This window comes from Manacus vitellinus, unplaced genomic scaffold (assembly GCF_001715985.3).
Source record: "Manacus vitellinus isolate BGI_N305 unplaced genomic scaffold, ASM171598v3 scaffold_22_pilon, whole genome shotgun sequence".
In the NCBI taxonomy this organism is placed as follows: Eukaryota; Metazoa; Chordata; class Aves; order Passeriformes; family Pipridae; genus Manacus; species Manacus vitellinus.
Window position 1 is genome coordinate 13,968,040 of NW_021939632.1, and position 17,408 is coordinate 13,985,447.

The following is a 17,408-nucleotide window of genomic DNA, read 5'->3' on the forward strand; positions in this document are numbered from 1 at the left end:
TTACACAGCGCTCTCTGTATTTTATTTGGCTGCCAGAGCAGTTAACCCCTGGAAGTAAGGGGCTGATGATGGCGTGACCAGCACGGGTATGCAGACATGACCATGTGAATACACTCTTGTTTGGAGAAGCCTGTTGTTAAGACCTTGTTACAATATACTTTTACCAAATTTGAAAATTATTATGTGTTGGATTATGTTGATTAAGATACGTTATATCCTTAGTGCACAGAAAATGTGGAGGTATTAGTTGCAAAAAAGGAAAAAAAAGAGAAGCAAAAAAAAAGTTCTTTTGTGGCTTTGATGTAATCAACATCTGTCAACAGAATGAATTTGCTTTTGTTTAATTTCAAGGGCTCTTGTCCTTCTACTTTGCCCAATCAGTTTCAACTTCTGCCTCAGGCATTTCCCTGTGTTGTTCTTGGGTTTTTTCCCTTTTTTTTTTTTTTTTTTAGCAAATGCACAGGTTATTGCTTGTGAAATGTGAGCTGCTCTTCTGCTACACAGGTTACACAGAGCTGGAAAGAACCTTTAATCTTTCCCATCCTATTTTTGAAGCTTGGGCATACCTTTGCAACGGGGGATTACAAAGTCAGTGTTTTATTAGACAGTTAGAATTACGATTACAAGTAAAGGTCTTTCAAACCACAGCCATTATTTCAGATTGAAAAATGGGAACATTTGGTAATTAGCAGTAAAAAGCCATATATTCTTACCTAGTTGTCTTGGCTGGATTCCACATATTGTTACCCATAATAATTTTTATACCTCACTTTAAACTTTTATTCCTCTGAGGTTTCAGCAAAATGAATATTTGCACAAGAAGATAAATTATGATAGAATATTAAAATTACTTGACAAGCCAAATTAAAGACCTCTAGTGTTTTACCCCCAAATGGGTATATGCTGTCTCCACAGTCATTCTTTTTTGCAGTTTTAAAAAAAGATTAAATCACATATTTTGAAAAGAGTTGTCAGAACAATGCTTTTGATGTTATTAACTTTATCAAGAGCAAGTTGATTTTATTTCCTAAATGGTTTGGATGTTAATTCTTGTAATCCTAAATAATTTTGGTACTGTGCTTCTGTTGATACTATGACTAAATTATTTTAAAATACATTAATTTATATTTTGTCTCTTAAGATGTATCCTTGTATTTATTGTAGCTTAGAACTGTCCCCAAGTTTATCCATTGGTAACACTTTTGCTAATTGCTTGGAAAATTGAAGTCTTTTATAAGTAAATACCAAAAAAAAGGTTGCTAACAATCACATTTGATGAATCTTGTAAATTAACAGGTTTTTTGCATGGCTACACCATATCTCATTCATTGAAAACATAGCTTGATAAATTGCTGTAACTGTTAAATAAGAAGCATTAGAAAAGGGCTTATATGAAAGTTCATTTCCAATATCTCCCATTAAAAATACTTCTTGACCAGAGGAAAATCATATTTAAATTACTAAAATCAACTTAATTAAGGGTCATTAATAGAGATACACATAAAAAACTCTCCACTCTATGAGTGAAATGGGAGCATTTCATTATATAGTGTAGCATGCATGAACAGATAACAATTAAAATAGCCCTAGAGTAAAAGGCTAATAAATATAGGGCACATTGTGCTGCGAAATCAGTCACTTAAAAATGCTCCTACCCATCATAATTTTGAATGCCGTATTCAGCCACTCTGACTGACTCATTTAAACGGGAAAAAAAAATAAACGTAATTTCCACACAAGATAAATTCCTCTGTAATTCACAGGAGCTCACAGTGCGCATTTGTATCGTTAATACAAAGAGAGGTCTGGAAGGTGTGCTGAGGAATCCGGCGGCTCCGGCAGGACGTGCGTGCGCTGAGATTGCACAGTGAGTTCACTGCCGAGTCAGCGGAGCAGTTGTCAGTAATTTCTGTGCTTGCTGCATTGTATCTGCTGATGGGATTCAGCAGTGCTGGTGTTAATTCTCCTCCCTGCAGCTGATAGTAAATATTCTGATACTCGTGGCAGGTGACGTAGCCTTGCTGTTGGGGCAGAGAATAAACACGTAAAGGGTCAACTTTGCGTCCTGGCTGTGCTGGTCTGTTCCCAGGCTGCCCGGCTGCACACGCCGGCTCTCTCCGGTGCCTGCAGTTTCTGCTGGAAGATGCATTAAACCCATGTTTATGAACTGTCTTACAGTAATTAATACACACAGAAAGCTTAACAAAAAGAATGTGCTTGAGCACCAGTGTTGCAGAAGTAAATAAAGGCACTGAGAAAAGCTTTGATGGTTGTAAGGGATGGGGTGGAGGGAATCTCTGAGCCAGACTTGGAGAATACAGACAGTTGTTCCTGTCTTGGGTGATTGATGATGTTGCTATATCGAATTAGCTGTGAATATGGGAGCTTAAAAAAGAAAAGGAGCTGTGGAGGCATCAGAAGGCCTTCTTAAGGAAGGAAGTGTATGGATGGAGTCCAGATTTTCATTATAAACCAGTAACTTCATTATATTTTAATGCCGTTTTATTTAATTTTATTTTTACTTTGTAGGAGAATGTTTTCTCTTATAATTTTTTATATTTCTAAGAAAGGTTTAGTTGTACTGTTTTTATAATTCTTGTGATATAATTTAGGAATTGTGTTATACTATGGTGATATTTATTTGCATGTTGTATTTCATCTGTTCAAACAGTAGATATTTTTGTATGCATCTGGTTTATAATGAGTAGTTAGTAGAATAACAACAGGTTACAGTAGCTTATTATCCTGTTATTTTGTGACAACACTTACAGTGTATCTTTGGGAGAACAGAGGTAAAAATTTCATTCCAAATTAAAAGATATCCCTTCTGAATGTGGGCTAGTCAACGGGCATGCACCCGTGAATATGGCTTCATGTATTTAAGAGTGTGTATTTGGGAGTGCGTATTGTGAATAATTGACAAGCACACTTGCACCTTTTCTCCCCCATTAAATTTTGACACAGTAGACAACATGCCCAGGGAGTGTGCCGGACGTCAAGGAGAGCATTTGAAATAGATGTTCACATATTGATGTCCACATGGACTTTAGTTGACCACATCAGTGACTGTGGGATTTCTATATATTTATAATACCTTTAGCTGTGGTAAGAGCAAGGTACTTCCACTGCGCTCTGTAGAAGAGGTACCTTAAGCTTATGCTGGCAGAGTGAATTCTAGTTCTGATGGCCCAAAAATTGCTGCTTCAGCAGATTCTGTGCTTCCAGCTTCCAGAAATGAGTGCAAACTAGCCAGGGAGTTTGTAGGATGCTTTGGGTTCTTTGGACACGCTTACAGGGGCAGGTTAGGTGACTGTTTCTTTTTTTCTTGTTTGGGGTTTTTTTGTTAATTGGACAATGATTTTTTTCCTTGTGAGGAGACCCTAGGACAGCAGTAGATTATGAGGCTGCTGATTAAATTCTAATTAATGCACCACCAAACTCATCCAGCTCTCTGTTAACTGGGCAGCTCCACTTCCTTGGGAGGCACTTTCTTCCCTTTTGAAGCAGGCAACTTCCACTGGGGTTCTTGGGTTATACTGAGAGCTTGATCTGAGCCTCACCCTTCAGCTCCACTTTGTTACTTATCAACAATTAAAAAAAAAAACAGTAAAAATTTGCTTGCCTTGAGTAAAAGTTTCTACAGCCTTTCAGAAACTGGTAACTAAATGTAACACTAATCAGTGTGCAGAGAGATGATCAGGAACACTTCCAACCAGATGCAACTACTTCATTCAGTCTATGTTTTGGGGCTCCAAAACAGTGTGTAACTTGAATTTCCTGTGTGTCCTGGAATACTGTAAAAGGGCTGTCTATGAATGAGCGTGCATGTGGAAGGATAATTTCTGCATCTGAACATGATAAATGCATCCAAAGGAAGGAAGGTACAATAAAATAAAAACATATAATATATGCAAGAAACTCTTCTTAAAAAAAATCATTTTAAGATAGTTTCAAAAATGCAGTAGATTAATTTCTTAATTTCTGTGATATAAAAATGTTGAGTTACTTCTGTTTAAACAAAAACTTTTTACTGAAGAATAATTATTCATCTGGATTACTTGCCACAGGATTGCTCTTGTGTTTGTGTACATAATGACATTTTTCAGAAGCAGATCAACTATTATGTTAAACAATGTTTCAGAAAAAAACCTCTGTTTTGATTGTAGAACATTTGAGTAATGGAAATATACTCTATGTGTAATTGCAGTGTAATTGGGCAGTGCCAATAATCCTTTTGAATTTCCCGGTTTTGATGCTAGCATAATTTTTAGAGGTACATTGTTTTGGTTTGATGTCTCTGAGAACCTTTGGACCTCAATGCCCATTTTTCCCTTTTTCTTTTTTTTTCTTCTTCTTTTCTGAGGGGGCAAAATATGGCATTGCCCAACAATTAAGCTGGAGCAATTAAACTGATGAACTGTCATCCCAAATTCTCATGTGAATTAAATGGAAATCTAATTCAAATATTCCAGATAAATTTCAATTTTTAATCCCTTCAATTGTCTTTGACCAAGATTAAAAATATTTCCTGAAGTTCGTTCTGTTGCCCGGCTAGGCAAGACAAAATGAACCCCATTCCTTGCGTCTTGAGCAGCAAGACAAAGAGCAACATTACTTTTGTTATGTTCAAATCTGTGACCAATTCTGCAAAAATATTATCTGAAATAACATTAAATCTTTTTTTTTTCCTTCTCTTTTCTTGCTCTTGTCCCTTATTCACTTTTTTGCCAAGCTGCACTTTTGCCAGTGCAGCTTCTGGCCGTGAAAATTCTCCAAGCAGGGGCCAGTTGGAGGATCACTCCCGTCTGTAAACTGTGGGGAATTTACCCACACTGTTTTTTCATGCATCAAACCCAAACAATCGGATATTTTATAAACCTTCGAAGTATTGTTTGGGATGGTCTTTTTGTCCTCATTTCTTCTTCTTGTTATTGCTCTTTCTATGACAGTACAAGATTTGAACTATCCTTGGCAACTATGTGAGTTCTGTGCTTTGTTTTACGTGATGCTCTTCTTTTTGCGTACTTTCCATTTTGTAATGTGGAGGTAGAAAAAAACATTAACCATTTTTAACTTCTCTTTTAACAGGTTCTGTGACTGGCTGCCACATAATCTTTTCTTCGTTCAGTCGTAACTACCCGAACAGGCAGTCAAGCAATCAACAGCAAAGATGCTTCTTTTTTCAGGGACAGAGGAACACTGCTTATAGTATAGTTTGGCCAGCTGTGGTTTCTCCAGCTCACCAAGTTCCTAAGGTACTGCAATTTCTGTTATCTAATCTGTTAGTCAGTCAGTATAGAGTTTTCAGCTGTCTACCATGTTGGGGTATCTAGTTATTAGGGATTTCAAACCTGGGGCTTGCTCAGTTATAGTAGTATAAACATGGAGTAATATCTGTCAGTACTTCTGGGTCCAAATTCTTGTTTTGGACAATTATAGACAGTCCTACCAGAAGTCAGTAGGAATCATTCATGGTCATCTGAGTCCTTTTCTGTATAAATCTTTAGCAAGATAATTATAAAAATGTTTATATTTTGCTGAAGGTTTTGTTATTTGGTTATGTCAGATTTAAGAAGGGAATATACAATACCTGCTGGCAGCTGCCCTGCTACCCCACTGCACGTTCTAAACTCGAGTTCTTTTTGCCTGAGTGTTTTTTTTCCTTGCAACATACTTTTATTTTTATTTACTTTAGAGCCAAAAGGGACTTTTTCATGCAAATGCAAATTTAACATGTGTTCCACTTCTGGTTTCCTTTTTTTCTTTTCTTTTTTTTCCTTATTTAGTTACAGCATACAGATTAACTGTTTAGTATCTTTCCTTTATCCAAAAGAAACCAAAGTACTCTTTCTAAACAGTGCTTTTAAGAATGTGCATTAGTACTTTTTAAAATTTTGCTTCTCATTTTATTATAGACTTGTTAGGTGAAATATAAAGTATTTCCATGGGCCAGAAATACTAAAAAGTTTTTAGATAGGAAAGCAGATAAGAATGCTGGATGTAGAGGCTGTGGAAGCTCTGTATGCAGCAAGAATATAGGGTTACATGCTCTATATATTTTCAAAAGTTTAATAGTCGTAGAATTTACAAACTTTATTTTCTGTATTTAGATGCTTCTTTCAGGATAAAGAAGGAGAAATATATTGTCATAATGAAAAATTGGCTTCCCAGATCAGAGTTCTCAGACTGTCTAAAAGTCAGTCCATGTCTATGAACTCTGAAAACTTGAGGGCAAAGTTATTTTTTTATACAGGGTATCAGAAATCACTCTAAAATAGCATGGTCTTTTTTAAGATATTGGTATGAAACTGTCCACGTAGACATTTGAATGTACACTGCTTTGGGCTTCTCCCTTAATAGACCATAGAGGTCAGTAGGGTCATGTCTCAGCAGTTACTGGGTAAATGCCCTCCAAGAGCAAAGCGAGGGTGGTGCTGTCTATGGAGTTGCTAATCCAGCAAATGGTGGGTTGTTTTTTTTTTTTTTTTCTAAATTGAAGCCCAAACTACTGCAATAGGATGTTGTTAGGGTTGATATGCCATTAATTTGAAAGAAATGGAAATCTGAAATTCTGTTGACATAAGTCCACTAAAGATAGTTTCACTTTTTATCAGATTAGAAATTAAATACCTGTAGGAGTAACAATAGTCTTCCTATTTGAAGTCCCAGTAGAACTTAGTAGTTGCCCCACTCTTCTGTACTCATATACCCTGTAGTTGTATGGTTGTATTGAGTACAGCCTAAGTGCCTACTTTTTTTTTCTGCCTGCCAGCTTGAGTCTGTATTTTGTGAAGTCAAGAGCAAAGCTTGTCCCGTGGCCAGTGTGGCAGAAAATCAGCCCGGCTGTTGTGGGCAAAGGGATTCTTCTACAGTCAGTGAAACAGCCCAGGACTCTCTGAGAGAAAGTGCATTGCCATCTCTGTGTGGAAAAAAAATGTTCTTGTGTGGAAAAAATGATGTTTAATACATTTTTCTTGACACAGCGAATCAGGATACCCTTGTGTAATATTGTAGATGGACGAGTTTTAGCATATGAACTAGATTAATAAGTAAAACCCTCTGAGTTAAAATAAGTTAAATCCTAAGGTTCTTAGTCAAGAAGCAACCTCATACAAGTTAATAGGAGTTTTATCTGAATGAGAAACTAAGGATTTGATAGGCTTAAATTTTGAACACCTCGTTCTGTATGTTTGCCCCGTCACTTCCAGTGTTTAGGTACCTTTTGTAGAAAATGTCCTTCTTTGCAGAAGAAAATAAAGAGTTTTTAAGTCTTTGTCACAGTTTCATAACTTTAGACTGTGCTGGAAGTTGGCTGCAGTATCTGGGGTTTCAGCACTGGAAGGCTAACAGACTGTGTAAGTCAGTAGTAACAGGCAATGTTAAGTTCAAAAGGGCAGTGGAAGAAATTCTGAGGCAGCCTTGAGGGTTTGCCCTGATGGCTTAGGAAGGTCGATACTACGACAGAAAGGGCAAGCTGCCATGAAGCAGGAGGCAGTATCTGAGAAAATGATCCCATTGTCATGCTCAGTTTTCTGATCTTCATTTTCAATCCTTTTTCTCCAAGCACATAAAGAAGCCAGACTATGTGACGACAGGCATTGTACCAGACTGGGGAGACGACATAGAAATTAAGAATGAAGATCAGATTCAAGGGCTTCGTCAAGCTTGTCAGTTGGCCCGTCATGTCCTGCTTCTGGCTGGAAAGGGCTTAAAGGTAACAATTACAGAAGTCTCATAACAGGATGGTTGTCTTTTATGCTTTCACTTATTTGGTTCCTACCTACCTTTTTTTTTTAAACTTTCCCATAATGTGCATTTTAAGTTTAACATGTTTAAGTTAGATCCTGAAAAAATAATAATTTATTAACTTTTGATTCAGTTCATTGTATGCCTGTTTAATTATTTCTGTATTTTGAACCTCTGTAGTACTTAGGGTGAGTTGCTGGCTCAGGTGTAATATCTCTGTGTCTATAGTCTTCCTCTGCATTGTCTTTTCTCCTCGAGAGTGATCCTGTGTGTGTTCTCAAAGGCATCAGCAGTGTTACAGATGGTGTGTCTCCAGGCCTCCCGATTTGAGGCCAGAGCAGACCAGTTCTGTTGATTGATATGGCCAAGGCTGAGATGTTGTTCCAAAGAATCGTGTCTTGCAGAATATACCACCTAAGGAGTCTTTCTGCTGTGCCTTTTGCAATCGGACATGTCTATCCCGTATTGACCTTATTAGCCACCAGCATGCTTGCAACAAATGTGGATAGAGCCTTTCCCAAATCTTCCTTCGCGAAGCCTGGCCGTGATAGTCCTCCTCTGTTTCAAGTGTGCCAAATGATGTGAATTCCTCATAACGCCCACACTGCATTTTTTCCTTTCATTTCATGGCCCATCTTCCTCATATGTCATGCTTTCCAGCTCTGCGTGTGTGCAAGCCCAACGGGCTGGTCTGCATTCTCCATTCCTGTCCATCCTTCAGCCCCCTACCATCCTGTGGGATCTGGCACAACTCATAGAAATGCCATTGGAAAAAAACAGCTGCCAAATTCCACACAATTTTCCAGAGTGCATTGATAATAAAGCCTCATGGTTTCCAGAAATGTTTCTACAGTATGTTTTTTGGGACACCTCCCAAGTTAAAATGTACAGGGAGGAGCCTACTGCCAGGTTTTGCAGATGAAGAAGTGCTTTCTTAGCTCTGCCTTGGTATTTCATGTAATAGCATACTGGATAGGGTGAAATGGGTTGAGTAGCTATGAGATACAGAGATAGATGGGGACTGTAGGTCATTCCCATTGGCTTAAAAGGGGATTTTTCTTCCAGCTATCATCACTCTTTCCCAGAGGTTTAATTCTGGAGCTGGGATGGTCAATAATAAAACTGCCTGAAGCTTTAATCTTATATAGCTTTGCACTTTTTTAACTTCTTAATGTGCAATTAATTCCCAGTACAGTAAAACTTACTCATTTAAAGCTAAGGGCATATACATGTTTCTGAAGGATCAAGGTGCAACGTGGGTTTGGAATGACAGCAGTATTTCTCAAATACTCTTTAGTTGTCATGTGTAAATACACATGTATGCAGTGTGGTGTAGCTTATGATACAGTTCATGGTATGTGCCAAATCATACATAATAGCAAAGTACTACACACACATAATTAATGTTTTGGAGCAAGAAGGTCTATAAGATAAGAATTACATATCCAGGAGCTGTGTACTGGGAGGGAGGTGGCATTTGGAGTTGCAGTGCTAAGACCACTGCCCGGGTCAGTCACAGGCTGGTGGTGACCTTTGTTTTATGCAAGTTTGTCCAAGACTCCCCTGACTGAGAGAATGCTCCAAACCCCTCCCTCATGGACAGTGAGCGTCTTCTGGTTTCCAGTCTGGCGATGCGCATGGTCAGTTTATACCCATCTGGTCTTGTGCCAACACTGCTCTTTAATTTAAACAGCTTCCTGCCTTTCCTTGAGTCTTTCCCTTCACACAGGAATAGAGCTGTGCACCAGACTAAACAAACCAAGCTCTTTTAGGCTATTCTCATAGCGTAAACTTTACATTCCTAATTTATCTGAAGAGTCCCATCCCTCCACCTGTTCCTGTTGTCTTGATGAGCCCACCTTGCACACAGTCCTCCAAACTGGCTCTTGCCTGTGCTTTAACTAGTGGCAGTAAGATCTTCCAATACAACAAAGGTGCATTATAATCCATGGAAACAGAGGGATACAGTTTGGGTGGTGCATGGTTCTGATATTACTATTTACTGCCTATGGAACTTAAAATTACAATATGGTATTATATATGATAGCTTTCCTGGGTTTGAGTTACAAATTTGGGAATAAAGCAGCGAATTCTATGACATGGAAATATTTTGTTAGATACCGTCACATTGCCACATCATCCAAATAATGAACAAGGTGTGCAGTAGATCCCACCTCAACCTTGCCCAGCTGGCAAAAACATCTTTGAAACAGATAGTGTTAAAAACAGAACTTTTCACAGGGTTTTAGCCACGCAGAGACCACAGATCTGTCTGCTGAGTATCCAAAAGCCACATCAAGTTCCTTGAGCAGAGCAGCAGCAGACAGCATCCAGTTGGGTACACAGCAGTTCAGTTTGTCTGTGGGCTGTAGATGATAGATCTGCGAGGAAAGGCAGGAGCAATAAACCTGTGTTTATCCAGAACCAATGGCTGCAGTATCCAGTGCTGACAGCGTACCGGGGCTGCGGCTGCCACCCAGCACAGAGGCTGCAATGGCTACTGCAGAGCAGGGGATATGTGCAGTAACCCCAAATCCTGGTTGAGTGGGTTTATTGCTCCTCGTCTGCCCAACGACGTTTTTGTGCTGAACAAAATTCAAGCTGAGTAAACAGATGTTTTATCTCAGCACAGTACACAAGTGCACTCCGCTGTATTCACTGTGCATGGTCTCAGTGTTTCAGTATATGAATAAGTATGTCTCCTGCACCACAGCCTAACCTGTACTCCACATGTTACTCCAAAATCACAGCCACTGTGATTTTCCTTCAGTCTGCCAAGATTGATCTTCATATCTGTACAAAGTATGCTTTTCAAAGGCTCAGAACTCATTCAAATCAAAATCAATTTGTGGAGGAACCCTCAAAAGTACTTTTCAATGAGAGAGGTTTCCTTACCAAATTTCAAATTTCAGCTCTAACCAGACTGACTCAGAGACAGAGCAGATCCAAAAGAAAAGCAAGAATAATGTTATTTTAAGCGTGGATACTCAGAAAATGGATGAATGTTGGGGTTTTTTTAATATGTACAATTGTGAGGAAAAGAAGAATCTAGAAAATGTCAAACATAAAAATGAAGATTTCTAAAAATGATGGATAAGTGCTTGTAGATTCACTGTGATCATCCAGGCCATGGCAACTTTAATATCCTCAAAATATGAAGCCAAATATTTTATAAAATTAAAGAATACCTGGAAAATAACTTCATAAAATGCACAACTACATTATGGTAAATGTACTGGGCAGTTAAAAGACATAATATCCTTTCTTTTACAAATAAAAAGGGAAAATAATGTTGTGTTTTAAAGGACTGAAAGCATTGAAATGAGACATTTCTATAGCAGCTACTGAAACAAGAAGCCATGAGAAATTGGTGTCTTTGAGAAAGCAAATGTGGAAAAAAGGATGGAAAGGAGGTAGACAGTATTTTAGGTTTCTAGGAACCCTTGAGTGCTCATTTCTACTGCATGCTTTATTTAGAACCTTTTTCTCTTAAAAAAACAGGTCCATATATCAATAAAGTATATCAGGCAGTGTAGTGTTTTGTATCAAAGGAGTGTACTTGAAACATCCAATATTTCATTGAAGCTTGGCTGCAGTCATATTCACTAAATATGAGAAACTATCTTTGCTTTTTTAACAGGATGTTATGTTTGATATTTTAGGTTGGCATGACAACTGAAGAAATAGATTCCATTGTTCATCATGAAATAATCAGACAGAATGCCTATCCGTCACCTCTGGGCTATGGAGGTTTTCCGAAATCTGTTTGTACTTCTGTAAACAACGTGGTATGTCATGGTATTCCTGACAGGTATTTCCCAAGTAATATACATTTTACCACCGGGAATTAAAATGTTAAACTGAAATTAATAAATTTTATTTAGTATTGAACATACTTCAGCTTAACTAAATGTCATACGTAAACATACTGCAGATGCAGAACATGTTAGCACACAATACTGATAGCTGTTATAGCAATGTATGTGAAATAGAAAAAATATATTATCCTGTTTGTACAGACACTTAAAAAAATAGCATAATGCCTTTTGAGTTTAGTATGTGGGGGGGAACAGTGCTGTCTGATTTTTTTCATCCAGCAAAGTAAGTATAGGCTAAGGAATAAATATATTTGAATTTTTGTGGGTTTTTTTTTATACTTGCAATACATTCAGCTACTCAAAAAGTAAAATATGAACCCTAGTGAGAGAAAAAGAATAAATATAATGGTGGATTTTTCATGTGTTGATATGTTTTGCTAGTAGTTGTTTCTCATTATTTTATATTCAGCTACACTTGTTCTCTAAGTAGTGAGAGCTGAACATTAAAAATGGTTAGTCTGTTTGCCTTTGCCTTCCTCCATCACAAAATATCTACCCCGTGATTTTTTATGTATGTCATTAGGTGTTTATTCTTATATTCCCTTTGTTGGGAGCTGTCTGTCACCATTTCTTTTTTTTCTGTTTATGTTTCAGTCGACCTCTTCAGGATGGAGATATTATCAACATTGATGTCACGGTGAGTAATTCATATAAAAAATAGTCTTTGATCAACTTTAGAATCACTAGTAGCAACAGGAAGAATAGTGGATTGGAGATGGGGGATGCACAGATGGATGTGCTGTTTACTTCTGAGCCAAGGCACAAGCAGCTGGTTTCCTTTTTTGTTTTTAACTGTGTGTTTATTCCAGCTAGACCCAGGCCTGACTTGAATTTAGGACTGGAATCAGATGCACTGAGATCAATGTTGGCCTAAGTGAAATGTCAACCCAATCCTGCTATGTGTCATGTTTTTGAGAAGGTGTAATTGTTATTGATCCACTGTGTAGTTAATGCAGAGCACCACAGTACTGGGCAGCAGCTGAAGATAGATATGTATGAGATGAGCTAACATGAAGAAAGCCAGCATTTTTCCTTCACTCTGCCAAGATTGATCTTCCTCTTCCTGCTGATTTTGAGTGGGGCCTGACATTATCTTACTCTGTCATTAGAGGCTGCATTGGCCTGTGTGTGTCAGTCTATTTGGACAGCAACTCTTTTGCTAGCAGTGTTCCCTACATTTATTAAAATCCCCAAAGGTAGTGTTGTGTTCCATTGCTGGTATAAAAGCCCTGAACCTTTTGAGCAGAAACAGAAATAGTGTGATATAACTGTGATTTAATATTTCCAGAGAATCGTCAATTATAGCTATTTAAATAAACACAGACTGGATTTTCTTAGGAGCAAGAAAGCACAGGAACTGGAAGCCCAATTCTCATTTCATTTATGAAAAAAAAGTATTTGACTCTTGCAGAAGCTTTTTTTCTTTTTGCTGTGTGTGTTTTTATTTTTCTAAAGTGCTATTTATTTCTAATAAGAACACAGATGTCTTTTGAATCCCCATTATTTTACAATAATATGTCACATACAAAGGAGTAACATATCTTAAAAACAAGCTTTTTAAATCATTAAAGAAGCTCTTGGTAATTTGATACTATTTTCACACTGCCAGAGTGAAGAAATCTCCAGCAGACCTACCTCTGAGCATGAGATTCAAGCTTTCTAAAATATTTTTTCTATTAAAATTAGGGTCAGTGACCTTTTTCCCATGATATACTCACGTGTGATCCAGAACTGGGTTTGGTTTGGTCTGTTTTTTTGGTCTTTCTAAATTCTTCCCAATCTCCATATTTTTTAACTGTAGAATTCTGACTATCAGGTTTACACAGTGCAATCTGTCATTTTTGAAGTTTATTCTTGGCCTTCATTTTTACTTTGGTGAACTGGTGTCTTTGCTTATTTTGTTAGACTAAATCAGTTTGCAACAGCTAAGGTTTTAACATCATATTAATTTGTATCTCATTAAGGTTCATTTTATTTTTTTGTTTATCTGTCAGATAATGATACCTTAGATTAAAAAAAAGTGTAGATTCATATCACAGATACTTTCCATGATAAAATAAATGAAATATTTTTATATTGTCATAGAGTGCATATCTTGTCCACTTTTCTTTATAAATATCTGACTAAATGTTACTGGTCTTTTTGAAGACATATATTTATTTGCTTTCAGTTTACTCTCATAAAGTAAAATAAGTCTTGATGTTTCTGTGACTGTGAAGATTGCTGCAAGGGTGGGAATTGCTGATTATCTTTGTAAGATTTTTTTATCAATTAAAATGGAACTGTGCTGTGATTGATAATTGCTTAGTCCAAAATAGCTGAGGAAAAAAATACTACTTTTCACCATTACCAGCTGATCTCTTAAATTATTTTTCATGAGCAAAACTGGGATGTTTCACAGGTGGGCAGAATAAAAATCAAAGTAAATATTGCACAACAAATTGTTTATGATTGTGTGCAGGTTCTATAAAATACTTAATATTCAGGTTCTTAAGTGTAAATACCTGACACTGTACAAATTAACTGAAGAAAAAAATCCGTTCCAGCACAATTAAGATAATAGCATTTCATAGATGAAAAGAAATTTTATTGGCTTGAATCATGTAGACTTTAAAATGTGTTTTAGGACAGAAACAGTAGGGTCAGCCATCACTGAATCCTCAGCATAGTGCAGTTTTCAGCCTGTTGTTATCAGGTTAATGTTTCTTACAACTTGTGTGTTACAGTTACTATGGTTGTAGTTCATTAACATCAAAAATACGTAATTGCAGTCGATGGGCTGCAGTAAATATTGTTATTATTGTTGTTATTGTTGTTATTGTTATTATTTTTAAGCTCTCCTATGTTTTAAGTCTGAGTTTGCTTTTCCAGGATGATGATGTTTAATGCTGGGAGTTTGTATGTTGTACTTGCTAGAGCTAAAAACAAACTAGTTCAGTTTAAGTATGAACTAGGTATATTAAAACCTACCCAATGGGCATTAAATAAAAAATAAAAAAGATTCAGTGGTAGTCTGGACTGGCAGAGGAAGGTGTAGAGCAGGGGATTGCAGCTGCTCTTTGCTGGGGCAGTGGCAACACAGTTGGTCCCTTGCTGGCACTCACCTTTCTTTAAAACACCCCTCGCTCCTAATGGCCTGCATTTTCTTCACATCTCAGCCTGAAGACAAACCTGGCCGTGGGATAAACTGTCTGTAGCCTTTTTTTTTTTTTTTACTTGGGAATCAGCCAAAAAGAATGTGAGTCTGTCTTTCACAAATAGCTTGCCAGTGGCAAAAGTTCAGTCATTCGAGCTTGGTGAGTAATTAGTTGTAGAAGCATAGTTGCCCACTGTTTGGGGGAGAAAAATGTTTTAGAAGATCAAAACTGTGCACCATTATAATTTGTCTTTCTGTAGGAAAATTTGGCTTGGTCTTAAAATTATGGGCCTGCCTGCCATGGTGCAAAGCTGCAAATCCCATTTTAATGGCATATTGCACAGCTCTGTAGTGCATAGCCAGGGTTTCTTGTGCCTGACAGAGAATTTTGGAAGAGCTAAGGTCTAAAACTTACAAAATGTCAAAAAGAAAAGCAAAACCAATACATAATTAATTCAACAGGGTGTTACATTTTCAGCACATGAAATTTTGCAGTGCCAGAGCGGTACATTTATTCTCTCAGAATTCATCTCTGGAAACCAGAAGTAAAATCTAACGTTAACGCCACATTGTAGCTTAAAAATGAGATTAAAAAAACCCTGCAACAGCTGGCTGTGGATTTGGCCCATGCTCTTTCCTTGGGGTTCACTCTGAATGTTGGTAGCAGGGTATAGCTCCCACCTCAAAGCTCCAGTGGGGAATGCTGAGTGTGGACACACGGGTCTCCCTGCCAGCTGCCGACTGATCTCCCAGTGCCCACAGCAAGCAGTGGGCTGCAATGCCCTGCCCCTCTGGGGTGCAGGCAGATCCCTAGCCACAGGGACAGGCAGCCAGGATGGGTGGGCACCCGACAGCCCCAAGGCCCCCTTCAGCCCATGCACAGCCCCAGCCCGTCTTCTCACAAACAGCCCCGTTAGCCTCGTGCCCTGTAGCCGAGCAGTGTCACTGCCTGGTGCACTGCTGGGCAGTGATGCACAGCTTCTGCTTTTCTTGAATTTTTAATTGGCAATGTTGGCAACCCTTTTGCACCTTGCAGTCTTTCAGGCTTTTTTTTTTCCTCTGCAATGTTCTGCTTTTCCAGTCTCATTCTTGCAAATACAGCTTACCTGTCTATCTGTTGCGATATACAGCTTGTTCCTAGAAAGAATGGATTTAATTAAGGAGACGATCTGTTTCTGAATGCAAAATGAGAAAATGTCTTTACATTTCTGCATATGTTTAGGTGTATTACAATGGCTACCATGGTGACACTTCTGAAACCTTTTTGGTGGGCAATGTGGATAAATCTGGTGAAAAGTTAGTGGAGGTTGCCAGGAAATGTAGAGATGAAGCAATTGCAGCTTGCAGACCAGGGGCTCCCTTCTCTGTAATTGGAAACACAATCAGGTAAGCCTTATATTGACAAGTAAAAGGAGGGCTGGCAAGTGGGACAAAGGTTATTGGTGGTTTGGTATAAAGCTGATGACATGTTTTATGATTCAAAACCATCATTTCAGTCTGATATCAGTATGTGAACTGCCAAGCTATAATGTTGTTCCTTGGGTAAGAGGTATTTTTTTTAAAGTGAATTACACTAGGGTCAGCAAAGATAACTGTAGAAAGAGACAAAGATATTCATAAGGTAGATTTAAATTAACACATCTGATTTGCAATGGACATTAGTTTATTTTTTTGTTTCTGTGTGACACTACACCTCATCTGTCTAAGAATGTAAGAAGGTTAGAAACCATTGTTTTCGTTGTATAGCAATAATGAATGTTACAAAGGAATTAGTCAACATAAATAAGTCTCTTTGTTTAAAAACTGCAAAAATATTTAACTCAAGAGCTTCTGATCCTACAAAGAGCAGAGCTTGCTAACGTCACGGGGGAAAAAGAGCTGACATTCAGAGATTTTTCCCTATTTTGCATCTCTTCTAGCCTTCACATAAATGCAGTCATGACTCTTCTGCTGCTGGTGGTTCTGAATAAAAATGCATCTTAGTTTTTTGAAGGTACCTATGGATCATTTTAAAATGTTTGCAAAAAAAAAAGGAAAAAGACGTATATCGTATACATTTCATTAAGCGATACTTCTTTGGACTGCTAATGGTCTCAACATGCATTGAATTCATTTTGATTACTTAAAAGCTGCAAGGCTTAGTCACCTTGAAAGGATGCTGCTTTTTTTTTTCTTTGTAAATCTTCAAATACTTTAAGAGAAAAAGAGAACGGTAAAATATCAGTTAGATGTATTTATAGCTTTAAAAATATTGTAACGGAGTCTGAATCAAACTTTAGTAAAACCTCTTTGGGTTATATCTGAGAAGCTTTTATTGAAGACTTTGTATAAAATTGTGTTTTTGACAGTTTTAAATTATAGGCTAACTAGCCTGGAGAAAAAGGATAGTGTCTTTCTGTTCTTTCATAGGAAATGTTGAATCAGACCCCTACTGGGAAAAGAAATTTAATGCATATCTCACTATCTTACTGTCCATGAATATAATAGAAGTGAATTCAAAATGTAGTTTTATTTTTGCAAATGGGATGAGTCGATAGATGCACCTCATATTTTTGAACACCTAGGGTTCAACAAATTTACTGGTGGTGCTCTTGCATTTTAACAAAATTTATTCTTGAGTAGAAGGGGGCACAGAACACTGGATTCTT

At 37.6% G+C, this 17,408-nt stretch overlaps 1 protein-coding gene across 3 annotated transcripts in view; it reads left to right on the forward strand.

The window, feature by feature from the left end:
- Positions 1–17,408, forward strand: part of METAP1D (methionyl aminopeptidase type 1D, mitochondrial) — a 45,104-nt gene that overhangs the window by 18,397 nt on the left and 9,299 nt on the right. Inside the window, exons 1-6 of one of the 3 annotated variants that reach the window (XM_018075929.2) lie at positions 1,797–1,867; positions 5,089–5,255; positions 7,565–7,714; positions 11,409–11,557; positions 12,219–12,261; positions 15,983–16,146. In XM_018075929.2, the coding sequence (XP_017931418.1) occupies positions 11,415–11,557; positions 12,219–12,261; positions 15,983–16,146 (350 nt within the window). In that variant the 5' untranslated portion in view covers positions 1,797–1,867; positions 5,089–5,255; positions 7,565–7,714; positions 11,409–11,414. Of the gene's footprint in view, positions 1–1,796; positions 1,868–5,088; positions 5,256–7,564; positions 7,715–11,408; positions 11,558–12,218; positions 12,262–15,982; positions 16,147–17,408 lie in introns of those variants that run through there. The other 2 variants (XM_018075928.2, XM_018075930.2) reach the window with 2 other exon arrangements.